General features: G+C 42.9%; 1 protein-coding gene across 2 annotated transcripts in view; it reads left to right on the top strand.

The window, feature by feature from the left end:
• Positions 1–27,256, top strand: part of CNOT6L (CCR4-NOT transcription complex subunit 6 like) — a 159,227-nt gene that overhangs the window by 87,106 nt on the left and 44,865 nt on the right. For both annotated transcript variants that reach the window (XM_073597399.1, XM_073597395.1), the window contains exons 8-10: positions 11,753–11,910; positions 21,967–22,121; positions 23,096–23,247. In XM_073597399.1, the coding sequence (XP_073453500.1) occupies positions 11,753–11,910; positions 21,967–22,121; positions 23,096–23,247 (465 nt within the window). The remainder of the gene's footprint in view (positions 1–11,752; positions 11,911–21,966; positions 22,122–23,095; positions 23,248–27,256) is intronic.

Genomic DNA, 27,256 nt, shown 5'->3' with positions numbered 1-27,256 from the left:
CTAAAAATTGTGCGACTTTGACACGACTTGAAGCCTGTTGATCCCTGTGTAATCTAAGTCGCATCAAAGTGGGACCAAAATAGTGCAGGGACTGCTTTGAAGTCGCACAGATATGAACGGTACTCATTGGCAATCATGGAGTATGACTTGTCATGTGACTTCTCCAGTGTGAAAGGGGACTTAAAGCGATTGTAAACAGAAAAAAAAAATCTAAATTAAACTTAACGTTTGTATCTAACTCTGCAAACAGCAGAACTCCACTGACCGGGAAAAGGGCATCCTGTCATCTGCAGTCCTCCCCACTTTTCTACAGTAAAAAAAACTGACACCTGAAAAAAGTGTTGCCACGCCCCCTCACCTTTTGAGTAAGGAGGCCTGCTGCTAAGCCAAACTAGGGAGAATGCCGGGGGCGTGTACAGCTGGAAGGGGAGTCCAGTAACGTCACAACTCTGCCTCCTGAGCTCCGTCATGTGCACACCCACGGATCGGGACATATTCAACGGGTTGAAACAGGCAAAGGCATAAAAATACTGAAGAACACCTTAATGCACTCGCCATGTTCATGCTACAAACTGTAAGGAGATGTGAGTGTTTAGATATTTGTTAAACATGAGGTTTGCAACCACTGTAAGCAAATAACTCTGTGAGCTACCACAAGCTGTACATTTGCAGCGTGAATTTTATGAATGAGCCATAAATTGCAGGTTGGGTTGTGGAGAAATATTGCGAGTATAGCAAACTGCAATTTCAGATTTCTACTCCTTAAAGCTGATCGATATTCATTTTATTTTTTTAAACACCCATTCTGCTGTTATTAAAGTGGACCTTCAGTCATTTTTTTCAACTTGCCATCTAATAAATATTCTGCCCTTGTTACATATATATATAGAGCTATAGATATACATATGCATATGCATCGGGACCCCTACGCGTAAAAACTTACATTGCGATACACCTATTGCTGCGCAGACTGGAGTGAGCAATAATTTTAACACCAAACCACCTCCGTAACACTAAACTGATACCTATAGGGGGCTTTTGAAGCGTCGCCTACAGAAAATATAGGGTACTGAAGTTTGACGCCATTTCACATGTGCACAAAAATTTAAGCTTTGGGTATCAATTTACTCGGTACAACCTTGTCTCTTAAATTTTACAAAAATTATATATTTGTGGGTTTTGTGTAATCTTCAGGCCTAAAATGCTTTTTTAATGTGTTCAAAAAACTGCTCTGGCAGCAAAAGGGTTAAAAGGCCCAATAGTGTTGAGCAGAAATGAGCAGGGAAGGTTTAGAACCTCTGAGGATTTTAATAGGTGGTTCACATCTCCTGTTGACCATCATCTCTGGGATAGGCAATACGAATAAGGCTGGCCATACATTTTTTTTTTCTTGTTCAATTTTCCTTTAGATTTACCAAAACCATATAATATGAGGTCATACCTAAACACTTTCAAATTGCATGCGGTCAGGTAGGCCCTTGTACTACATAGGTAAAGGTAAATCTAAAGGAAATTGAACAAGAAAATTGTATGGCCAGCCTAAGATTCGCCCACTCAGTGATGATGCAGATTTGTAAAAGCTTTACAAAGTTTTAGGACTGTATACCTTTCAATCCAAAATAGCAGCTGTAGTTGGTGCTTCATTGCTAACTCAAATGATCATTGCATGCTTTCAAATGAAATCCAATGCAAAAATCCATAATAGCTTGTTTTAAAACCACTAGGTGGTGCTATGTTTAAATTCAGTACATTGATCCCCCGGAAAAAGCTTTGAATAAAATTAGTTCAACGTGTACTACCAAACATTAATTGTACTGCATACACTACTGCTGAAGATTGGAGTGCTGATAATTAGACTTTCATACCTTTGAAAAAAAGAGTAGCGTTTTTAACGGGTAGTTCCTTCTCATAAACTTAACGTTTCTGCTGATACACCTGCAAACATACACTTTAATCCCTTGCTGTCCTCCTAACTAGATGTACGTAATTACTTTGACGCTAAATATTGGGGTTATGGCAGCAGCTAGCTGCCATAACCCCAGGATCTTTTATTTATTTTTTTTCAAGAGGTCGGCTTTCATAGAACAGCGGTGGATTCACGAGAGAGATACACCCTCCCTCCGATTCCCGGTCATCTCCCAGCTTACCTGAGCCGTCGGTAAGCCTGAAGCCGATCTGATTCCTGTGATGCCTGGGCAGGAAGCTGAGCAAGGGCAGCATGGCCCCCACTCGGCTCTGTGCCCTTGGACCTAAGCAGCGTCTGACGTCACTTCTGCCTCTCAGGCTTAAAGGGATTTTTCCTAAAGTCAAAATGACTTTTTTTTTTAATTTTTTTTGGTAAATGATACCTCTATTCGACCCCAGATCTCTGACTAAAAAGGACCAGTCATGCTCATTTCTATTCCAAAGGATGTTTACATTCCTTGGAAAAGAAATAAGTGATATAAAAATAAAGGGACAGTGTAAAAATAAACTAAAATAAAGCATTCTAAAGTGCCCCATCCTTACGTAGGCGTTCGCTTCTGCATGCAAGCTCGGAAGTTGCACCCGCATATGTAAGCTGTGTTCAAACCACAGGTGAGGTATTGCCATGGTCGGAGCGAGAGCAATAATTCTAGCACAAGACCTCCAACGGGTAACCTGTAAAAAAAAAAAAGAAAAAATTAAATAAAAAAGACTCCCTGCATATAGCAGGACAAGGACATGAGTCCAGGATATGAGGGAGGGGTAGGAACTGAAGGATGGAAGAATCCATGAATAAGAAAGGAAGGATGGACAAGTCTGGGGATGGAGATAGAGGAGTCCATGGATAGGAACAGAAGGATGGAAGAGTACAAAGATAAAAATGTTGGTGGTGAGAGGGGGACTGAAGGATGGAAGAATCAAAGGGAGGATGTTAACCAGTTCCCGACCGCCGCATGTACTTATACGTCGACAGAATGGCACGGCTGCGCAAATGGGCGTACCTGTACATCCCTTTGAATTTGCCGCCATGCCATTGCATGCGTGCTGGTGGCACACGTCCCGTGGATACCCGCCATCGTCTCACGGAGAGGAAAAACGGGGAAATGCTAATGTAGACAAGCTTTTCCCCGTTCTGCCTAGTGACACTGATCACAGCTCCCTGTAATTGGGAGCGGTGATCAGTGATTTGTTACACATAGCCCCCCCCACCCCCACAGTTAGAATCACTCCCTAGGACACACTTAACCTCTACAGCGCCACCTAGTGTTCATCCCTTCACTGCCAGTCGCATTTACACAGTAATCAATGCATTTTTAATCGCACTGATCGCTGTATAAATGTGGTCCCAAAAATGTGTCAAAATTGTCCGATGTGGCCACCATAATGTCGCAGTCACGATAAAAATCGCTGATCGCAGCCATTACTAGTAAAAAAAAAAAAAAGAAAAAAAAGATTTATAAAAATATCCCCTATTTTGTAGACGCTATAACTTTTGCGCAAACCAATCAAACGCTTATTGCGACCCCCCCCCCCGAAATATGTAGAAGAATACGTATCGGCCTAAACTGAAGAAAAAAAATGTTTTTTATATATTTTTGGGGGATATTTATTATAGCAAAATTGTCGCTATTTTTTTGTTTATAGCGCAAAAAATTAAAACTACAGAGGTGATCAAATACCACCAAAAGGATGTCCGTTTTGTTTGGGAGCCACGTCGCACGACCGCACAATTGTCAGTTAAAGCGATGCAGTGCTGAATCGCAAAAAGTGCTCTGGTCTTTGGCCAGCCAAATGGTCCAGGGCTGAAGTGGTTAAGATGGTCATCACGGAGTCCTGCAGATGAGGAACATCAGAGGTAGAGGATCCCCTGTGCTGTGTACATGGCAGGGTTTGGGTGGTAATGGTCTCCTCCTGGAGTCCAGGGTTGGGGACGTCATTGTGCTTTCTGTATAAACAAATTTTATTAACCACTTGCCGAGTGCCGATATACGTCCTCACTTTGAGGACGGATATCTTTGTTATGGCAGCAGCTAGCTGCCATAACCCCGGTATCTCCGTGTTCGGCCGGCAGTCTGCTACAAGATAAAAGTGGTCTATGCGGCGTATTCGCAGCGAGATCACTTTTATCGGTGGCGGAGAGGGCCTCCCTCTGGTGCTCTCCGCCACATACCGCAGCCGCAGGCAGCGATGTGGTCCTCTCGGTGGCTGTGCATGGAGAGGAAGATGGCCCCCACCCGTTTCCCTGACACTGCAGGGCGGAGGCAACGGCAAAACGTCTCTTCTGCCCATAGCTCTTAAAGGGACATTTTTTTTTTTTTTTTTTTTTTAAATGACTTTTTTTTTTTTTTTTTAATTGCATTTTAGTGTAAATATGAGATCTGAGGTCTTTTTGACCCCAGATCTCATATTTAAGATGTCCTGTCATGCTTTTTTCTATTACAAGGGATGTTTACATTCCTTGTAATAGGAATAAAAGTGACACTTTTTTAATAATAAAAGGTAAAATCGGGAAGAGAAAACCTTTTCTTAACCACTTAAGGACCAGCCTCGTTTTGGATTTTAGGTGTTTACATGTTTAAAACAGGTTTTTCTGCTAGAAAATTACTTAGAACCCCCAAACATTATATATGGTTTTTCTTCTAACACCCTAGAGAATACAATGGCGGTCATTGCAATACTTTTTTTTGCACCGTATTTGCGCAGCGGTCTTATAAGCGCACTTTTTTTGGAAAAAATTCACTTTTTTGAATAAAAAAATAAAACTGTAAAGTTATCCCAATTTTTTTTTTTTATAGTGTGAAATATGTTACGCCAAGTAAATTGATACCCAACATGTCATGCTTGAAAATTGCGCCCGCTCGTGGAATGGCGTCAAACTTTTACCCTCAAAAATCTCCATAGGTGACGTTTAAAATTCTACAGGTTGCATATTTTGCGCTACAGAGGAGGTCTAGGGCTAGAATTATTGCTCTCGCTCTACCGGTCGCGGCGATACCTCACATGTGTGGTTTGACCACCGTTTTCATATGCGGGCGCTACTCGCGTATGCGTTTGCTTCTGCGCGCAAGCTCGTCGGGACGGGGGGGGTTTAAAAAATTTTTTTTTTAAATTTATTTTACAATATTTTATTTATTTTTACAGTGTTTTAAAAAAAAAAAAAAAAAAAAAAAAAAAATTGTGTCACTTTTATTCCTATTACAAGGAATGTAAACATCCCTTGTAATAGAAAAAAGCATGGCAGGACCTCTTAAATATGAGATCTGGGGTCAAAAAGACCTCAGATCTCATATTTACACTAAAATGCAATAAAAAAAAAAAGTCATTTAGAAAAATGACATTTGAAAAAATATGCCTTTAAGAGGCGTGGACGGAAGTGACGTTTTGACGTCGCTTCCGCCCATCAGTGTCATGGAGACGAGTGAGCGCCATCTTGGACTCACTCGTCTCCAGACACACCACGGCACAGGACGCGATCGCCTCCGCCGCTACCGACGGCTCCGGTAAGCGGCGGAGGGCACCGGATCGCGGCGGGAGGGGGGGGGGCCCTCTCCCGCCACCGATAAAAGTGATCTCGCGGCGAATCCGCCGCAGGGACCACTTTTATCTGAAAGCCGGCCGCCGCACGAAAACGGGGATACCGGGGTTATGGCAGCTAGCTGCTGCCATGACAACGATATCCCCGTTCAAACTTAGGACGTACATAGTCGTGCGGCGGTCGGGAAGTGGTTAAACGCGCCGCATCCTGCTGAGCTCGCATGCAGAAGTGCCCGCATATGAAATGGGTGTTAAAACCACACATGTGAGGTATCGCCGCAATCGGTAGAGTGAGAGCAATAATTCTAGCCCTAGACCTCCTCTAACTCAAAACATGCAACCTGTAAAAAAAAAATTTTTAAACGTCTCCAATGGAAATTTTTAAAGATGAAAGTTTGTCGCCATTCCACGAGTGGGCGCAATTTTGAAGTGTGACATGTTTGGTATCAATTTACTCAGAGTAACATTGTCTTTCACAATATAAAAAATTGGGCTCACTTTACTGTTGTCTTAAATTTTTAATTCAAAAAAGTGTATTATTTCCAAAAAAAGTGCGATTGTAAGACCGCTGCGCAAATACGGTGTAACAAAGTATTGCAACGACTGTCATTTTATTCTCTAGGGTTTTAGGAAAAAAATGTATGTTTGGGGGTTCTAAGTAACTTGTAAACAACACATCTAAAAAAGAGGCCTAGTCCTTAAGTGGTTAAAGTGGAATTCCACCCAAATGTGAAACTTCTGCTTTAAGGAGTCCTGACCCCCTTACATGCCACAACCGGCATGTGTTTTTTTGTTTTTTTTTGCGGGGAGATGGGTACCTAGTTTTGACAGGTGCCCAGCTCCCACTTCTGCCTTGGGCCCCTCCCTCCCTGCAATCTTCTGGGACATGTCACAGGTTCCAGAAGTTTTCCCGGCCATTCAGGACAGCACAGTGAGACTTGCGCACCCAGCTGTGAAGCTGCATGCATTGCCAGCACCATGGACAAGCGGGGGAGAGAAGGGAGGGTTTGGGCGGCCACTTTGCTGGACCGTGGGGCAGGTGAGTGTCTTTATTAAAAGTCAGATACACTTTTTGTAGCTGCTGACTTTAGAAAAAAAAAAAAAAAAAAAATTGACTGGAACTCTGCTTTGAATTAAAAATAACCTCACTCCCTTAAAAAGTGCACTACAGGGTACATGCATTCACACACTGCTGCTGCTGGGAGGTCAGGAGGGATTAGAATCCACAGCTGACAAAAAGCCCTGTGAGGTTCCCTGTACTGTCTCACTCTGTGCTGACAGTTCCCTGGCTTCCCCGTTTGCACCTTCCAGCACACTAGGAGTTAACGCAGTGGAATGTGCAAACGGGGAAGCCGGGGAACTGTCTCAGCACGAGGTGTAAGAGTAGAAACACATTTGTACTCTACTTACTGCTGTTAAAATACCTTTGTCTTAATAAATCCCGAGTTACAATCCATTAAGAGCCCAACTGTATATGCTTTTTAAAAAATATGGCGCTTCATACCGTATTTCTCTGTGTACATGCCGCTCGTGTGACTGCCTGGCCCGCCTCTCTCCTCTCACATCCTGACGTCAGTGGGGAATTCTCAGCCCCACCCGCTGATGGTAGCTATCAGATTTGAAGAGAGGTGGGCGGGGCTGAGAATTCCCCACTGACGTCAGGAGGACGAGAGAGGCGGGCCAGGCAGTCACTTGAGCGGCGTGGACACACACTGAAAAATGCGGTATGAAACTCAATATTTTTTAAAAAGCACATACAGCGGGGCACAGGATTTATTAAAACACTTATTTTAACTAAGCGCTCGGGGCGCTCTCCCGGGAGGGGCGGGGTAAGTCGAGATGACGTCACCCAGCAATCGATTTTTCCAGTCGTATGCATCGATGCCGCATCAGGGACACCCGAATCGCGATGCAGCGATTAGTTTCAGCACCCCTAGTAAAATTAATATCTCTTAAACCTGCACAGTTTAGAAGATATTCACCCTGCATGCAGCTGCTGACGTCAGCGGCACATGCACTCTGAAGGTCCGGCATATCGTGCCAGAACAGAGGACTCCTGCATGGGAGTGATGTCATCATGGCTCCGGCCACTCACAGCCCTGGAGCCCACAAACCCGCAAAAAACACCGGGGGAACATGTCAGCTTTGACTGAGTGCTGCTGCCGGGGCTTCGTTCTAAGGTAAGTATTTCATAATGTGTGTTTTGAACAAATTCCGGTTGAAAGCGCGACATAAAATATTGCAACAACCGCCATTTTAGTCTCTAGGGTATGTATGAGATCTAAAAGTTCTACACACCCCTGTTAAAATGTCAGGTTTCTGCGATGTAATAAAATGAGACAAAGGTAAATCATTTCAAACCTTTTTCCACCTTTTTAATGTGACCTATAAACTGTACAACTGAGTTTAAAAACAAACTGAAATCTTTTGGGGGGGGTTAAAACTAAACGAAAAGAATGTGGTTGCAGAAGTGTGCATCCCCTCTTATAAATGAGGGCCCACCTGCCATCATTTAAAGTGCCTCTGATTAACCCCAAATAAAGTTCAGCTGTTCTAGTAGGTCTTTCCTGACATTTTCCTAGTCGCATTCTACAGCAAAAGCCTTGGTCTATAGAGCGCTTCAAAAGCATCAGAGGGATCTCACTGTTAACCACTTCAGTCCCAGAAGATTTGGCTGCTCAATGACCAGGCCATTTTTTGAAATGCGGCACAGCATCGCTTTAACCGCTTGCCGACTGCCTCACGTAGATATACTGCGTCAGAGCTCGTACAGGCAAAACCACGTACCTGTACGTTGCCCTTTAAGAGGCGGGCCCGCGGCAAGCTCTGAGTCGGGTCGTGCGGACTCGGTCGCCACGGGGATACCTGCGATCACCTCACAGGGAGGAAAAACGGGGAGATGCTGATGTAAACAGCATCTCCCCATTCTGCCTAGTGACAGTGTCACTTGATCTCTGCTCCCTGTCATCAGAGCAGAGATCAGTGACGTCACACACACAGCCCATCCCCCTGACAGTTAGAAACACGCCCCTAGGACACACTTAACCCCTACACTGCCACCTAGTGGTTAACCCCTTCACTGTCAGTGTCATTTAAACAGGAATCGGTGCATTTTTATAGCACTGATTGCTGTATAAATGACAATGGTCCCAAAAATGTCCGATGTGTCCGCCATAATGTCGCAGTCACGATAAAAATCGCTGATCGCCGCCATTTAAAAAAAAAAAAATTTATAAAAATGCCATAAAACTATCCCCTATTTTGTAAACACTATAACTTTTGCGCAAACGATCAATAATCGCTTATTGCGATTTTGTTAAAAAAAAAATGTATCGGTCTAAACTGAGGAATATTTTTATATTTATTTTTGGGGATATTTATTATAGCAAAAAATGTTTTTTTTTTTTTTAAATTGTCGCTCTATTTTTATTTATAGCGCAAAAAATAAAAACCACAGAGGCAATCAAATACCATCAAAAGAAAGCTCTATTTGTGGGGAAAAAAAGGACATCAACTTTGTTTGGGAGCCATGTCGCACGACCGCGCAATTGTCAGTTAAAGCGATGCAGTGCCAAATCGCAAAAAGTGCTCTGGTAAGGAAGGGGGTAAATTCTTCCAGGGCTGAAGTGGTTAACTGACAATTGCATGGTCGTGCGACACTGTACCCAAACAAAATTGACTGTGAGCTTTCTTTTGGTGGTATTTGATCATCTCTGCGGGGTATTTTGTACTTTTTTGCTATAATATCCACAATTTTATTTTAAAAAAAGCAATTTTTTTACCTTAGTTTAGGCCGATATGTATTCTTCCACATATTTTTGGTAATTAAAAATGGCAATAAGCGTATATTGGTTTGCACAAAAGTTATAACCTCTCCAAAGTAGGGGGAAGATTTACGGCTTTTTTTTTTTTTTTTTTCTATTAATGGCGGTGATCAGTGATTTATCGGGACTGCGACATTATGGTGGACAGATTGGACACTTGACACATTTTTGGGACCATTGCCTATTATACTGTGATCAGTGCTATAAAAATGCACGGATTACTGTGTAAATGTCACTGACAGGGAAGGGGTTAACACTAGGGGTCGATCAAGGGGTTAACTGTGTTCCCTTGTGTGTTCTAACTGTAGGGGGATTGGACTGACTAGAGATGACAGATCGTTGTTCCTAGCTAGTAAGAACACACAATCTGTCTCTCCTCGCAAAACAGGGATTTGTGTGTTTACACACACACACACACGTCCCTGTTCTGGCTCTCATGTCATTGCGACCGCCGGTCATGCGCATCAGCACCCCGCAGTGCAGTGGGCGCGCATTTGCTGTCTCCACTTAAAGGCCCAACGTACAGCTACGACTGTTCGCGGGAATGTGCCGACCTGCTGCAGTATGACGGCTAGTCGGCAAGCGGTTAGAAGGTATCAGGGATAAACAAGAATTTCCAAGGCACTAGATATACTGTGCACTAGATATACCATGGAACACAGTTAAGACAGTCATCAAGCCATTACTAGTGTAAAAAAATATATATACATTATACATACATATATACACAGAGGGTCCCCTAGTTACAAACATCCAACTTACAAACGGAGTGAGACAACAGGAAGTGAGAGGAAATCTACCCCTAGGAAGGGAAATTCACTCCTGTAAGAGCTATTATGGGGAAAAGGTACCTCCACTGATGCTTTATCACCAAGGCAACCCAAAATTTTCAAAATCCAAATGTCATTGGGACAAAGTGAGGTGAAATCTTCTGAACAGGGGCTCACACAGCAAAACAAATGTTACAGGGGTGTTAACCCTTCCCTATACTATCCAAAAAGCTTTTTTTGGCTGGAGCTACACTAAAAAAGTACCTGTTCCGACTTACAAACAGATTCAACTTAAGAACAAACCTACCGTCCCTTACTTGTTTGTAACCCGGGGACTATACTTCTATAATGATTGGATAAGGATTGTAATCCACAGACCCTCCAATCAATCTAGTGCGTTTTAGATTTTGATACTAGCTGTGGTGGAATTGTATCGATTGTTTCTGGTCAATTGAACAAAAAAAATGTATGTGATTGTAGGACAACTGAACGTAATTCAGGTCGTTTGGATAATATTTTTTTTTTTTTTTTAATGGATTTTTTTCTGATTTGGTGTATTCAGTTGGTGGTACCAGATGTGTTGCATAGTTTGATATTGTAACCGATGATGAATCACTTGTTTGCCATTGCTCCTATTTATTCCTATTCAGTCTATCAGTGTATGTATGGCCAGGATTGACTGACTGACGATATCCCCTGAAAATTCCATCTATCCTAAATCCGATTTCTGGATGGTTCACAGTTATAAAATATATATTATATTATATTTTTTTTTATTTATACTAGTAATGGTGTTCAGCGACTTATAGCAGGACTGCCATATTGCGTCGGGGTTACTGGTTCCCGCAAAGTGACAGTGTCTAATACAGTGATCAATGCTAAAAAAAAAATGCACTGGCTAGGAAGGGGTTAACATCTAGGGTGATCAAAGGGTTAACTATGTGCTGCTTTGACTAGAAGACATGGCTTTTACTCCCTGTTTTCAAGGAACACAAAATCCATCCCTTCCCCTGTCAGAACGGAACTCTGCATTTTTTTTTACATAGTCAGAGCTCCGATCTGAGTCTCTGCCTGACGATTGATGGGGTGCCAGTGGACATAGAGTGCCTGGCACCCGCAGATCGGCTTCTGCTATGAATAATCGGACAGCAGAAGCGGCCTGCTGGCATCATGCAGGTGCCTCCTGCAGGTGGAAGTGCAGATGCATACATACGTTCCGGCGCAGAGATGCCACCCTGTAGCCGTAAAACCTGCTATAGGGTGGTCAGCAAGTGGTTAAGGAATCCTAGAGTCCTATTCACTTTTATTAAAGCGCATTAATTGCAGACTCGAAACACTGTTGAAATGTATTTTCTCACTTTTGAAAATCTGTGCATATCCTCTCTTCATCCTTGAAGCTGCTGTTTTTTTGTTTTTTTGTTTTATTTCCTGCTTTTCAGAGCAGGTGGTGCAGTCCTGATTGCAAAAACGCACCCCCTAGCACCATTTTAGATGTGCATGTTCCTGGGAGGGAGCTGGCCACTGAATGATTACTTTTTATTAATGCAGTCGGCCTGTCAGTTGTTTGATTACATTCCGTCTGACTTTGTTTTAGGTCTGCCTGTCAGGAAATTCTAAATCTCCCAAATGCTTAACCTGGTTTTTCATTTTATTTTTCAGTTTCCTTCACAGTAATGTGCTACAATGTGCTGTGTGATAAGTATGCTACTCGGCAGCTCTATGGTTACTGCCCTTCTTGGGCATTAAACTGGGAGTATCGGAAGAAAGGGATCATGGAAGAAATAGTCAGCTGTGATGCAGATATCATCAGTCTTCAGGTAAATGGACTTAGTGGATCTCCAGCCAACATTTATTTATCTTCTGCTTCAAAAGCTAAAGCCTGGTATATACCCAATCAGTGTGTGGCGCCCCCCCCCCCCCCCCCCCCCCCAACTATGCGATCTCCCCGCTGAGCTATCGGGGAGAGTTGTGTACAGACCATGGATACAGCACATAGCAGTCTGCTTTAATCCAATAACTGCCATCTAATCTAGTGCATATCATGTATTTTAGTTTTGTCATTGAATTGTTTAAAGGATTACTAGTGGGTGTCTGCAGCAGAAAAACCAACTACATTTTGTTGCTGGTGCAAGTTAGTTGCTAGAAATCTGAGTTTCTTCATTATGTTTACAAAGGGGTACTGCAATCCAAAGTAATTTAGCACAGAAAAGCAGCCACTCTAAAATGAAACTAAACCCACTCACTGATTTATTGGTTTCCCAAATGGTTGCATTCAAGGCATGCCGTAACTGCAGATCACACGGAGGATAAGATAGCAGATTCCTTGGCTGTAAAGGATATAAGGGTTTAATTTGCTTCAGGCTGGCCATACACTTTACAAATGTTCTCAGTGGTTGTCACTGTCCCCATCATCTCACCTGATGTCCCTTTTTTTTAAATGAAAAATCAGAGGAGCCGGTTGTAAAATTTGTTAGCCAAACCGATGCAGCTGGCGATTCCTCCATATAGTGTAGATGGAGGAATCTATTAGATCTCAGTGTGTATGGCCAGTTTAACCACTTCCCGCCCGGCCTATAACAGAATGACGGCCGGTAAGTGGTTCTGTTATCCTGACTAAGCGTCATATGTCCAGCAGGACAACATGCCCGCACGCAGCGCATCAATTCTACATATCAGTGCCGACTCCTCAGTGCCCGTCAGTGAAGGGGAAAACAATTTTAGAACGACCAAAGAAACTTTTTTTTTTTTTTTTATTGCTGGTCTTTTTTAGTTTAGCAAAAAAATAAAAAACCGCAGAGGTGATCAAATGCCCCCAATTAAAGCTCTATCCACTGCTTTCTTATAAATATCTCCTAAACCGTGGAGGCATTGTGCCCGTTTCTTCTTGCTGGAAGCTGCTATTTTGCTGAAGCCCAGAGCCCCTGAACAGCAGTAAATCAAAGTGGAACCAAACCCATCGATTTTTAACAATTTCAAAAAAGTTACATTCCTGGAATGCCAGGATTGCTAACTGTCACATTTGGTTGTGTCCTCAACCAAACTGTCAAACCATCAAATTGCTGGTGTCCTAACTCATTACATGTGCAGCGCCATGAGAGTTGCAGATGAAACAGAAGCAGCTTCCTTGGCTGTAAATAGGTGGGTTTAATCCCAGTTTAACCACTTGCCAACCGCGCTATAGCTGAATGACTGCTACAGCGCAGCCTGCTAGTTCTAGGAGGCCGTCATGACGGCCTCCCATACTTGCGCTTTTCTCGTGCACCCCCTGGGGCGCGCACCCGGAAGTGTCTGTCATCGATGTTTGTGCGGGACCCAGCGAATCACGGATCGGGATAAGGGGCCAATCACAGCGGCCTTTTTACCACGTGATTGCTCCTTCCAATGACTGAGCAATCACTTTGTCAACAAACTGGGATCATACCCTGTTCAGCTCATGCTGCTGTGGTGTCTGTCTCTCCCTCTCCTCTCATGCTGGATCGGCGAGAGAAACACCCCAGCAGTGTGGTTACGATGATCCTCTGTGCCACCACAGTGCTCATCCGTGCCCTACAGTGCCAGTGGATTGTCATCAGTGCGTAAAAAATGCGGTTTAATTTTCTTTCCACGTTTTCCAAAAACTTGTGAAAAAAGACGTTCAACAGACTCATTGTGCCTCATAGAATTCTATTGCAATTCTATTGTGCTGGTGCTCCAGGACCTTCGAAAGTGTAATGGGAGTCAAGATATTAGATGTGTAATTTGTGTCCCTAGAATGCCTGGAGGTGCTCCCTGAATGTTGGGCCTCCGTTTGTGGCCAGGCTGTGTAAAAGTCTCCCTCCCTCTGGGACCCATTACAGGTCCCTGGTGACTGAGCGGCCAATCACGGCGCGGCGCCACTCGCGCATGCGCAGTGGGTGCCAGGCTGTGAAGCCACAGTCCGGCGCCCACAGTTGCAATGCCGGCGCCGCTGAACGGAGGGGGAGACGAGCGGGGCTTCGATCCCCCGCATCGCTGGACCCTGGGAAGGTAAGTGTCCAATTAAAAGTCAGCAGCTGCAGTATTTGTAGCTGCTGACTTTTAATTTTTTTTTTTTTTTGACTGGACCTCGGGTGGAACTCCTCTTTAAGTACCAGAATGTATTTTGGGCTGTCGTTTTTGCAATGTACATGCTATGTGTTAAATCTTTAATTTTTTTTTTTTTCACAAGTTTTTGGAAAATGTGGAAAGAAAATGAAATGTTCAAAAGACTCATTATGCCTCCATAGAATATACGTTGGGGTGTTTGCTTTCTAAAAATGGGGTTATTTTGTGGGCGTTTCCATTGTCCTGGTGCTCCAAGGACTTCGAAAGGGTAATAGATAGTAAGTAAATTAGATGTCTTTTATGCTCCTAGAACACCTAATGGTGCTCCTTGCATGTAGGGCCTCGCTTATGTAGCGAGGCTATGAAAGTCTCACACATGATATCGCCATACTCAGGAGTAGCAGAATGTGTTTTGGGGTGTAATTTCAAGTATGCATATGCCATGTGAGAGCAATAACTTGTTAACCACTTTTGGGCCACACAAACCGACGTACCTATACATCAGTCTGTGCATGAGATACAGTGGGGGCACCCAGGGGTCTGGTGGACTCTATATCCGCCAGCCACTCGCGATAGCGGTTCAGAGGCAAAACGGGGATCTATGTGATCACTGTAATGTCACTGGTCCCCAAAAAGTGTCACTTGGGGTCAGATTTGTCTGCCACAATGTTGCAGTCCCACTAAAAAAATAAATTGCAAATCTCTGCCATTACAAGTAAAAATAATAAAGAAGTTCATAAAACTATCCCATAGTTTGCGCAAAAGTTATAGCGTCTACAATCAATATATGCTTATTGTGATATTTTGGAGTGTGTGTGTGTCTCTATATCTGTCAAAGTAAATATAATTTTTTTTTTTTTTTGTTATATAGCGCAAAAAAAGCCCGCAGGGGGGGATCATATACCTCCAAAAAGCTCTATTTGTGGGTAGGGCTGGGAAAAAAATCGATTTGAATCGAGTTGAGAGGTCAAATCGATTCAAATCTTCTTCAAATCGATTTTTTTAGATTTTTTTTTTTAACAGCATCGCGCCGGGCCTGAGGAGCTGCGGGCACGATTTTTCAGGCGAGGCCGCGGCTTCGGCCTAGTCCGCGAGGCCCGACGCTGTGCGTGGGTGGGTGTGTAGGCGGGGTAATGGGCGAGGCTGTTGGTGGAACACTGCTGTGTATTGGAGGGCTGTGATATCAGAAGGAGGAGGGGGTGGGGGGATCACAGGGACATTCCCGGGCTGCAGAGAGAGAGAGAGAAGGGAGGGTGAGTCAGAGCTGCCTGTATGGTGTATTTTATGAGATACTGATAGCCATGTGATCACTGCCAGAAAGAATAATACCTCAGAGGAGAGAAGTCACATCACATCCCATTCCATATATTCACCCTTCTTAAATTTCATTACACAGCAATGTGCTCATCACTGTATACTGACATGCTACATCACTGAATACTGACACAAATCACTGAGTGATGTAGTGTGTCAGTATACGGTGATGTAGCGGCGTGTCAGTATACGGTGATGTAGCGGCGTGTCAGTATACGGTGATGTAGCGGCGTGTCGGTATACAGTGATGTAGCGGCGTGCCGGTATACGGTGATGTAGCGGCGTGTCGGTATACGGTGATGTAGCGGCGTGTCGGTATACGGTGATGTAGCGGCGTGTCGGTATACGGTGATGTAGCGACGTGTCGGTATACGGTGATGTAGCGACGTATCAGTATACAGTGATGTAGCGACGTGTCAGTATACGGTGATGTAGTGTCACCTGTCACCACCGAGCTTGCCTCAACCTGCTGTTGTTAAGTACATTTTCCTTGCAAAGAATGTTTAAAATGCACTTAAATTTTTTTTGAAATTTTGTTTGTTGATGCACTTTAAGATAATAAAAAAAAAAAAAAAAAATCGGATTCGAATCGTGAATCGAGTTTTTTATAAAAAAATCGCAGATTTTTTTGGGGGGGAAAATCTCCCAGCCCTATTTGTGGGGAAAAAAAAAGGAACATCCATTTCGTTTGGGTACAACTTGGCACGACAGTTGTCAGTTAAAATGGCCTGTCATTAGGATTTATATCCTTCCGGGGCTGAAGTGGTTAATCATTTTGAGAAAAATTAATCTTAATTTATGCAAAGAATTGTGGGTAAAAAATTCACCATGCTTCTTACTAAATACCTGTCTACCATGTCTACTTTCCAAAACGGGGTCATTTGGGGGGTATTTGTACTGTTCTGGCTTGTTGGTGTCTCAAGAAATTAGGTAGTCAGTACGTCAGGTGTGATCAATTTTCAATGATTGGCACCATAGCTTGTTGACTCTATGGCCCCTTTCACATAGGCTTTCCGATCAGGTCCACCTGTCAGTTTTTTAATTGGACCTGATCGGACCATCCATTCACCCCTTTGGAGCGGCACATGTCCGCTGACACCCGCTGCTATCCGATTCTATCCTATCCGCCAAATCCAAATCAGGCGGCTGTTGGCCCTTTTTTCCATTCTATTATAAAAAGGAAAAAACTGCGCTATAAACAATCCCTGTAAGCAGCAACTCTGCTGTGAGATATACACAACAAGAATATGGTGGTAAATAGAGCTGGGCTCTCACACAAACATAAATTGTGATAAACTAAAATAAACTAAACCTAATGAAAAATGGGGGGGGGGGGAGACGGACATCCTTAGTGGGTGAACATAGATTAACCTCTTGCCGACCAGCTGCCGTCATACTGCGGCAGGTCGGATCTCCTGTGCAAACCCCCGTAGGTGCATGTCGGTCCGTGCAAGAAGGGTAGTGGGAGCCTGCCCGCGTATCCCACGGGCTCTATGCCCACCGGCGATTTATGTGTACAGGGGCAGAACGGGGAACTCCTTAACGACATGTCAGATCTTCTGTTCAGCAGTGACCGCCCTCATGTCTCAGTGAGGGCTCCCCCCCACAGTTGGAACACACCCAGGGAACACACTTAACCCCTTGATCGCCACATAGTTACATAGTAGTTGAGGTTGAAAAAAAACAAGTCCAACCTATGTGTGATTATATGTCAGTATTACATTGTGTATCCCTGTATGTTGTGGTCGTTCAGGTGCTTATCTTAGGTTTTTTTTTTTTTTTTTTTTTTAACTAATGATGCTCCCTGCTGAAACCACTGCCTGTATTAACCCCTTCCCTGGCAGTCATTTTTACATTTATTAGTGCGTTTTTATAGCACTGATCAATGTAATGTCACTGGTCCCCAAAAAGTGTAATTTAGGGTCAGATTTGTCTGCCGCAATGTCGCAGTCCCTCTAAAAATCGCAGATCACTACCAGTAAAAACAATGTCCCTAAGTCTATCCTGTAGTTTGTAGACGCGATAACTATTGTGCAACCAATCAATACGCCTATTGCGATTATTTAAAAAAAGTAGATTATATATCTGCCTAAACTGATGAATACATTTAGTGTGTGTGTGTATGTATATGTTGTATAAATAACTTGTGTGTCTTTCTTCTTTTTTTTTTTTTCTTTCTTTCTTTTTTTTTCTTTCTTTCTTTTTCTTTTCTTTTCTTTCTTTTTCTTTTCCTTTCTTTTTTTTTTTTTCTTTTCTTTCTTTTTCTTTTCCTTTCTTTCCTTTCTTTTCTTTCCTTTCTTTTCTTTCTTTCCTTTCTTTCCTTTCTTTCCTTTCTTTCCTTTCTTTCCTTTCTTTCCTTTCCTTTCCTTTCCTTTCCTTTCCTTTCCTTTTTTCTTTTCTTTTCTTTCCTTTTTTCTTTCCTTTCTTCGTGCAATTGTCAGTTAAAGCAACACAGTGCCTTATCACAAAAAATGGCCTGGTCATTTAAAGAGGAGTTCCCACAAAAAAAATAAATAAAAATTAAAAGTCAGCAAATACTGCAGCTGCTAACTTTTTTAATAATTGGACACTTACCTGTCCCAGCGATGCGGGGAATCGAAGCCCCGCTCATCTCCCCCTCCGTTCGGCACCGCCGGCATTCCTACAGTGAGCGCTCGGCTGTGGCTTCACAGCCGGGCACCCACTGCGCATGCGCGAGCGGTGCAGTGATTAGTCGCACAATCATATGGGACCTGTCACGTGTCCCATATGATTGACAAGAGGGAGGGGGCAGAGCTGAGCCCTTCCTGCGCAGAGGGGGAAGTGATGTCACCAGCCCAGGCACTGAAGGAGGCAGACTACGAGGAACCACTTGGCAACAGGCATTTAGAGGTGAGTAAAAAAAATAATTTTTTTTTTTGTGAGTGGAACACCACTTTAAGGGGGCAAATCCTTCTGGGGTTGAAGTGGTTAAAAAGAGGCTGCACTAAACAAGAACCTAATTTTATATGAAAGACAATGTGTAAATCGGAAATAATGACAAAGCTAGGTTCCAATGATGGAAGAAAATATTGTCCTTAATAGGTAACCGTGGATCGATGTCACACCACCCGTGCATGCAAAAAGCGGAGCCGGACCTGTCATCTGCCTGCTCAGCAGGGATTAGCAATCAAACGAATCTGCTCTTTATGAAAGGGGCCTATAACAAAGATTTGGGTGTTTGTTGTGGTTTTTTTTTTTTTTTTTTTTTTTTAAATATATTTTTTTTTGGGTAACAATTGTTTTTTTCTTTCGTAAATGAATGATGTACTTCCATCCCAGCCTCGCCACGTCGCATCATTCTGCCCCACCGCCCCCCCGCTGCCTTCTAGGACCTGTGTGTGTCTCCCAGAAGACTGGGCCTTTCAGAAAGCGCCACGCATGCGCAGTAAAACCAGCTGTGAAGCCTGAAGGCTCCACTGCCGGTTTCCCTTAGAATGGCGGCGCCTGCACCCGATCCAGTGGATGTATCGGCCTCAGGGGGCCTGACATCATGGGCTTCCTGGACAGGTAAGTGCCCTTAATAAAAGTCAGCAGCTACAGTGTTTGTAGCGGCTGACCTTTTTTAAATAAATTATGGCTCAAACAAATGCCAAAGTTGGCCCCGTAAACTCAACAACTTGCTCCATTAGTTACGGAGTATATTTGTATGTTGTAGGGTATCGGCTACTAAGGTTAATATTGAGCCTTGTTTTAGTAAGCTGGAAGTCAGTTCCCTGGAGTGCGAAATGATTTTCGGTTCTCCACCATACTTGTATATTCTTTTAGCGCCTTGCAAGGTAATTTATTAACTGGTAGGTTCAGGGTCAGTATTAGTGGAAGGATCTTGGAACCAAATGTCCTCAACTTTGTGGAATTTCTTGGGGCACCATCTCGCTAAATAAGTGGTTTTGTATAATGGCAGACTAGCATTGATTTTTCCACAAGGTTAGAGTTGGTGCCAATGGGTATTGATTTGGGTTATCAATGAAATGTAGCGGTTCAATTTTTGGTAAAAATTTATGAAGAGCAATTACTAATTTTGCAAAATTTTATAACCGAAACTAAGAAAAAAAATGTGTATGTATATGTGTTTGTGTGTATGTATATATCTATAGCTCAAAATAAGCTACTAGCCAGGCCTCAAAGGTTACTCGCCACCAGTGCCCCACTCAATCCTTACCCTGCCCCGCACCTAATTCCGCCCCTAGACACTCCCTCATAAATTATCTCATGAAATGACACTTAAATGTTTTATGCAAAAATATTATAAATATAAATATTAACAACAACTTTATCAGTGCAGCTTCACCTGTGCCCACCATTGCAGCCATACTGCACCCATTGCAGCCTCGCCTGGGCAGAGGAATGCATGGCTGGAGGAAGAGGAGAGCCGTGGGATAGCATGCTGTTACCGGCACTTACATTATAATTGTCTCCGCTCAACACAGCGCTGCCTCCTCCTGACCCCGTGATAGAACCAATCGAAGCATTGGACCGGCGTTCTGTCTATCACAGGCGCAGGTCAGGAGGAGGCGGGGTTGTGTCGAGCAGAGCGGAGACAAGCGCCGGTAACAGCGTGCTATCCCGCAGCTCTCTTCTTCCTCCCCGGGGCGATCGCTGGGAGAACAGCTCCCGATCAACCCCGCCGGCGGTGCTCTCCCAGGCAGGCAGCCCAGCTCGCAAGCCCTCATTTTCCACTTGCAAAATGCGAGTAGGCAAGTGGAAAATTTGAGATGTATAGATAGAGTATATATAGATTATATATCTATATATATTTTTAGTGCAAAAAAAACTGCTGTTTAAATGCCACAAAATAGCTATATTTGTGTAAAAAAAAAAAGACACAAAAATTCATATGGGTAGAGTGTTGCATGACTTAGTAGTTGTCATTCAAAGTGTGAGAGCTGAAAATTGGCCTGATTAGGAAGAGGGTATAAGTGCCCAGTAGGCAAGTGGTTAAGGGCCAGCTCACACCACATGCAGTCCAGTAGAGCTGCACAATTGTTAAAAAATTGTGACCCCCCCCCCCCCACTAACTATATTGCAGACTTTGCAGATTCTTTCATATAACAAGTGGAGAGACTTATCTGCTCACTCAGCTGTCAAAGGAAAATCTGCCAAGTTTTTAACATGAAACATTGTAACTAACTCTTCCTTCTTAGATCAAAGGAAGAAACTTCTGTGTGTAAAGAAAAAAATCCAGGCAGTCTGCCAAGTTTTTAACAACCTGTAAATGCAGGAAGTTTAACCACTTAGTCTAAATCTTTTTCTGACACTTGTGAAGTTAAAAACTATTTTTTGCTAGAAAATTACTTGGAACCCCCAAACATTATATGTATTTTAGCAGAGACCCTAGGGAATAAAATGTCAGTTGCTGCAATATTTTATGTCACACTGTATTTGCCCAGCGGTTTTTCAAACGCAGTTTATTGTGAGAAAATACACTTCAATGAATAAAAAACAAAACCGTAAAGTTAGCACATTTTTTTTTTGTTTTAATGTGAAAGATGTTGTGCCGCGAGAATCGTGATCTATCTTCTAAGCAAACAAAATTGTGATTCTTATTTTAGCCAGAATCGTGCAGCTCTACAGTCCAGTGCCTGTTTTTGATGAAGAAAAAAAAATGCATGAAATGCAGGTTATATGGTTTCCAATGGCATACCACCAGTGCGGTCAGTTAAAGGGCATTCCAGTTCCAAATAAAGTAGAAAATGCTGCATTTTTTCCTGCACTGGACCGTACTGAAGCACAGTAAAATGCACCAGATCCCAGTAAAGTACAAAAAAACAGGAAAAATGGCATCTAGCATGCACCCGGAAACTTGTTAAAAATGCAGAAACTCATCCGGAACGGACCTAGAGTGTTTTTGTGGTGTGAACCCAGCCCTAAGGCTGTCAGCAGAACAGCCTTTGCAAACTCGGCAGTACCTAAATGCCAAAAATTGAAGCGCAACTGAGCATGTGTATAGAACAGGGAGACCGTGTATTACTGAGTTTTACATAGTATAGGCACTTATTTTTTATGTTTTACATAGCTATACTTGCAACCAACCTAAAATCATCTAGCAGGACTTTTTTGACTAAAGTACCACTTTAAGTCTAAAGGCCAGAAAGTGCAACATAGTTGGTTGAGTACGATGGTGGCGAAATCTCACATTAGATTGTCTAGTATGCAAACCATGAATAGGCAGGGTTCATCCTGAACCTGGACCTCATTCCTTTACATGCAAATATGCATCCTGTGAGTCCTAGATTGTCAACTTTGGAAATGCTGTAGGTCTGTATTCACACAAGTATTGCTTGTAATCTATGCTGTAGCGCCTGATCTGCCAACCTTTAGTGCTTTGTGTAATGGGTTGAAGATCATGACAGGGAAACAGGTTGGTTATAACTCAGTTACAGGTTTGCTATTTTTAGATGAGCCTTCTGTAGCTTAAGAACTGGGACATTATTGTAATTTTTGATTTGTATATTTTGCCTTTCTCCATCTTTTGACAGGAAGTTGAAACCGAGCAATACTTCGCTCTTTTCCTGCCAGCATTAAAAGAACGTGGATATGATGGCTTCTTTTCTCCAAAGTCACGTGCCAAAATAATGTCAGAGCAAGAGAAAAAGCACGTGGACGGCTGTGCAATATTTTTTAGAACAGAAAAGTAAGCAACTAGTTTAAAGCTTACGTTCTAAAGTAGAAACCTGGGTATGGTTTACAATATAGACCTAACCGCTTGGAGTTTCATTCTTATGAATGTTTGCCTTTCTGGGCTCAGGTGTGTGTGTGTGTGTGTGTGTGTGTGTGTTTGTTTTTTTGGTTTTTGTGTGTGGTAAGAGGATGGAAGATTAAATTGTGTACTGGTTTTATGCAAATAAAGCTCATTTAGAAGACTGCTGCTTGCTTAGTTCTTGGGTCTGCTCTGAGCACAGAGTGGTGACTGCCAGTCACTACTCTGTGCTCTGCTCCTCTGGCGCTCACTGAATTGCAGGGCTGGGAAGGGAGTGGCTGGCTCTGGCTCACTACTTGCTGATCAGGAACCCTGATGTCATTAAGATCTCTTCATAATCTGGTGCGGCTCTGCAGTGATAGCAGTCCGCAAGCTATAGCCCTGTGCCAACTGTTTCTGGGTCACAGGAGTGCACCGTATGGCCAAAAGTGTTTAGGCAACAATACTATTTTTTTTTTTTTTTCATTTTTTTAATAAGGCCCCCTTTCTGAATGCGTGTATTTGTTGCAGTGTGAAAATTCGGCGTAGCTAATCTGTTTAATCACTGACAAAAGGCAAGCGCAACATTATGTAAATGGACCTAGGCATCTATTTTTAATGTTTTCCTCCTAGATTCACTCATTTCTAATTTTTGTGTTAAATGGGGTGATTCTTTTGTTTAAAATGTATAAATTGTTCCTGTAGTGTCTTTACTGTGATTTCAGTGTGTATGGGGGGGGGGGGGCTTATCCACTTGAAAGATTTGTTACATTGTGGGTCTGTGATGTCAAGAACAAGGTGAGGACTATAGCTCTGTTAACCTGTCAGTTTTCATCTCGAGGCCCTTTGCATAACGCTTTACTTCAAATGCACACAGTTAAAGTGATTCATGGTCACAGGTATTCCTTATGTGTTCTCCTTTTTGCTAGATTTACACTGTTGGCAAAGCACACCGTTGAATTCAACCAGGTAGCCATGGCTAACTCTGAGGGCTCAGAAGCCATGCTAAACAGAGTGATGACAAAGGACAATATTGGAGTCTGTGTTTTGTTAGAGGTCCACAAAGATCTCCCTGGTGGAGGTGAGTGCCCTTATCACTTGTTTTGATGCTTGTGTGTTTTCAATAGAATCCGGAAGGTTTGGAACCCCTGGCAGGTCTTTATTATGGTCTGTGTCCCCACTGTAGAGATTCATTCTGCCCTGCTGACTATTGTCACCTGGGATGAAAGTAGGAAACTTTTTAGCTGACACCAGAACAGTATTAGAGGGGAATTCTTTCCCATGGGGGCAGCTTTTCCGTTGACAATTTAGAGGGTATTTAATTTTACTTCCTGTTTGGATATCTGAGACATGAAGTGGGATAACCAAAAGTTTAACCATTTATGCAAAATGGACTGAGGGACATAGGAATACAAAAACTGCTTGATTTTCTGCTGCCTACAGGTGGATTTGGACACTGGCAAACAAAACTGTGTCCAGCCTGGTATAACCCTTTCAACTCCCAGTATGTCTAAGGTGTGGGGATGTGTTTTTGTTTTTTGTTTGTTTTTTTTTTTTTTTTTTTTTTTTTGTTTTTTTTGCCAGCGTCTTATCAGGATGGATGATGGCCTTTTGCTGCTCTGCTGAGAAAGATCGAACCCTTTTCCTAGCTTTCCTTTCTTCAGTCAGGTTTGAGCTCGTCGCTGCTGGGTGTTGAGCACTTTCCAAGTTTAGAGCCACACAGTCCGAGGTGTGACCCTGTCTCTGAAGACTTTCTCTGTGAGATCAGTACAGCTTTATTTTCATTTCGGTGATCATTCTAGTTTTGTAGTAGTCCAAGCAAGTGCGGTACTCAAACGTAATCTGAGCCCTGGCAGATGCTCAGTAAGCTCTTCACGATCTTCCCAGGGACTGGTTTACCTACCTACTACTTGTTCCACAATTTTCTTGGTGGCTCAGACCATTCATCCAAGCTAGTAGTCTTGGGCTCCATCTGCATGGACTTTTTGCCATGCTGCCAGTCCCAGCTACAGGAGTTGACTTGCTCTGTGAACAGGCCCAAATGGCTGCAGCCGCTGACTGCATGTTTTTGCAGGGTATGGGCTCAGTGACCGCTGCAATTAGCATGCAATTGTCAATGCCAGCAGCAGGAAATCACTTGGTTCTTGCTGCTGGGCTTTGCAGCGTGGCAAACCTTGGGCTTTTTGGTATCAAGCTAATATTTCCAAGATTAGCATTCAGGTATAATAAGTTGCTTCTTGGAGTTCATTGAGGGACACAGATCCCACCCCTTCTGGCAAGCTTGGGCATGCTGTGAGCAGGAGCTATACCAGACTGGCCAGTTTCATTTTCTGGTGTCCAAATCCAACTGTAGGCGGCAGTATACCCCAACAGAAGAAATGGAGGTAATTGTCACAGAAACAAGAAGAAGAAATCTAATTTTAAGTTGTAAACCAGGGGTAGGCAACCTTAGAATGGTGGAGATCTACCTGAACAACATGGGAGAAATAAAAAGATCCCTGGGCTCAACATACTATTTTTGGAAGCTAACCTAGCAAGGCCATTGAAGTAAGGCAGCGTTGAAGAGAACTTGGGGACAATTCACTCCAGGATCCATGCGGTAATGCGCCACACACTCCTGTGCATTTCCCATGTTTTTCCCGTGTGGTGCATCTTGACAGCCTGTTCATTTGAATGGGCTGCAAATTGCACTTGAAATGCAGAAAGTATTCAATGCATTACTTTTTATAAGCGTGCTGCAGCAAACCGCATGGTACTGCGGAAACAATGCGGCATGGTGCCCAACAATGCACTGCGTTTGCGATCTGCATTTGGGGTGCTTTTATCAATACACTGGCACCTGCATGCAGATCGCAAAGGCAGTGTGCTCGTCGGCAGTGCAGGAAACGTGCAAGGAATGCATGTTTCCTGCACCACATTCTGATAAACGGCCCTTAAAAAAATATAATACAAATGTCAATGTAAAAACATGAGCCTATCCAGGTCAGGAGTATATAGCTCATCGTTCACAGGTCAGGAGTTTACAGCTCACTGTTTGCCCTTCCCCAACGATCCGTTCCTTACCTGCATGTTGAGACATGGTGCTTTCTGTCCCCTCCCGTCACATCCATACATAGTGCCTGTTTGAGCTCTAGAAAATGGGTGGGACAGATGTGAGGGGAGGATCACAGGAGTTGGTGAAGCAGTGCTGCAGAGCTGGCTGCTTGTGTGTGCTGTGCTCGGGAATTGGGAAGGAATTGTTTTGGCAGCGGGGTCGGCACTGCAGACAAAAGATCTACCAGTCACCCCCTCGCGATCGGTGGGTTGCCAACTCCTGTTGTAAACCTTCCTTAACCACTTCCAGCCCAAAGACATCATATGACGTACTGGACTTTGAGTGAGGCTATCTGAATGATGGTCCCCAGTCATCTCTGACCTTTTGGAGGCCCAGGCGCGACATTAAGATGTCACGTCTGGGCCGGCGGATGTAAACAATGTTGGGGACTCGGCTAGAAAGGCTGAGACAGTTCCTTTTTTTTTTTTTTTTTTTTTTGTCTTAACAGCCTGGATGAGAGAGACCCCAGATCTCTCCATAAAGAGGACCTGTCGCGTACTATTCCTATTACAAGGGATGTTTACATTCTTTGTAATAGGAATAAAAGTGATAAATACATTTATTTAGGAAGAGGAAGTGTAAAGAAGTTTAAAGCGCCCCGTCTCCGTGTGCCTCACGCAGAGAAGCGAACGCATACGTAAGTCACGCCCACATATGTAAACAGCGTTGAAATCACACATGTGAGGTATTTCCACATGCGTTAGAGCAAGAGCAACAATTCTAGCACAAGACTTCTAACTCTAAACTGGTACAAAAAATGTTAAAGCGTTCCATATGGAGCTTAAGTACCAAAATTTGGTGCCATTCCATGAGTGTGCGCAATTTTAAAGCGTGACATATTGGGTAACTATTTACTCGGCATAACATCTTTAATATTCTAAAAAAAAAATGGGCTAAGTTTTTACTGTGGGGTTTTTTATTCATGAAACGTGTTTAAAAAATTTCCTGCCCAAATACTGTGTGACATAAAAAGTTGCAATAATCGCTATTTTATTTCCTAGAGTGTCTGTATATGTGTGTGTTCTGAGTAATTTTCTAGCAAAAAAAAGTTTTACTTGGAGAGCCAGAATAGGCCTGGTATGGAAGTGGTTAACCAGTCCTCCTCGAGCAAATTTTTTTTTTTTTTTTGCACATGTTGACATCTACATTTTTATTCTTTGGCTATAAAATTCTATAACACCAGGCAGAATATAAATTCTGAAATGGAGTCCTTGTAGAATACGATGGTTATTGCAGTTTTTTATGTTACACTCTTATTTGTGTAGCAGTTTTCCTGAATAGGTTTTAATAAAAATATGCTAAAATGAATTTTGGTGCAGAAACACCTGATATAATTCCCCTTTTATTGGTAAAATATAGAATGGTTTACATCAAGTAAATGGATACCAACATGTAAAATCTTAAAACTGCCTGTTATCACAAGAAAAAAAAAAAATCGATGGTACCGCATATCCTCCGTAGGTAACACTGCTTTTTGAAATGTTTGACTTTTTTTATTTTATTTTTTATATATTCTACCTCCAAAAGCCCCTTAATGTTAGCCTATGTCTCCATGTACACATAGAAGTTTAGAGACCGAGGAAAAAAAAAAACACTGCCAGCGCATTTAGGATCAGCAGTGTTTTGGCAGAAAAAATGCTTGCCATGTTTGGTGCTTGAGCGTTTATTTTAATGGGCAGAATAAATTCTTCTGACCAATAAAATGAGTTAATGCCTAAGCGCTTGACCAGCCTAAAGGAGTTTACAAAAACGTGGCTTTAGGCACATTTTTGATGCAGCTTTCCTCCTGCTGGGAGAAGGGTATTTAGGAGAGCAGGGTAAATTGCCAGTGTGCATGAGGCCTACGTTTACAGCTCATCAGTTTAGAGCGAACTGTGAATTATGGCCCTAAAATTATTGCTCTCATGCCGACGTTAATGGCGACACCTCGCCTGTATGTCCCAATGTCAGTTTAAACCTGTGTTCATTTGCTGGTATGTGCAGGGCAATGTGTGTG

The sequence above is a fragment of the Aquarana catesbeiana genome, linkage group LG01 (assembly GCF_042186555.1).
Source record: "Aquarana catesbeiana isolate 2022-GZ linkage group LG01, ASM4218655v1, whole genome shotgun sequence".
NCBI lineage: Eukaryota > Metazoa > Chordata > Amphibia > Anura > Ranidae > Aquarana > Aquarana catesbeiana.
This window is presented reverse-complemented; position numbering and strand designations above follow the sequence as displayed.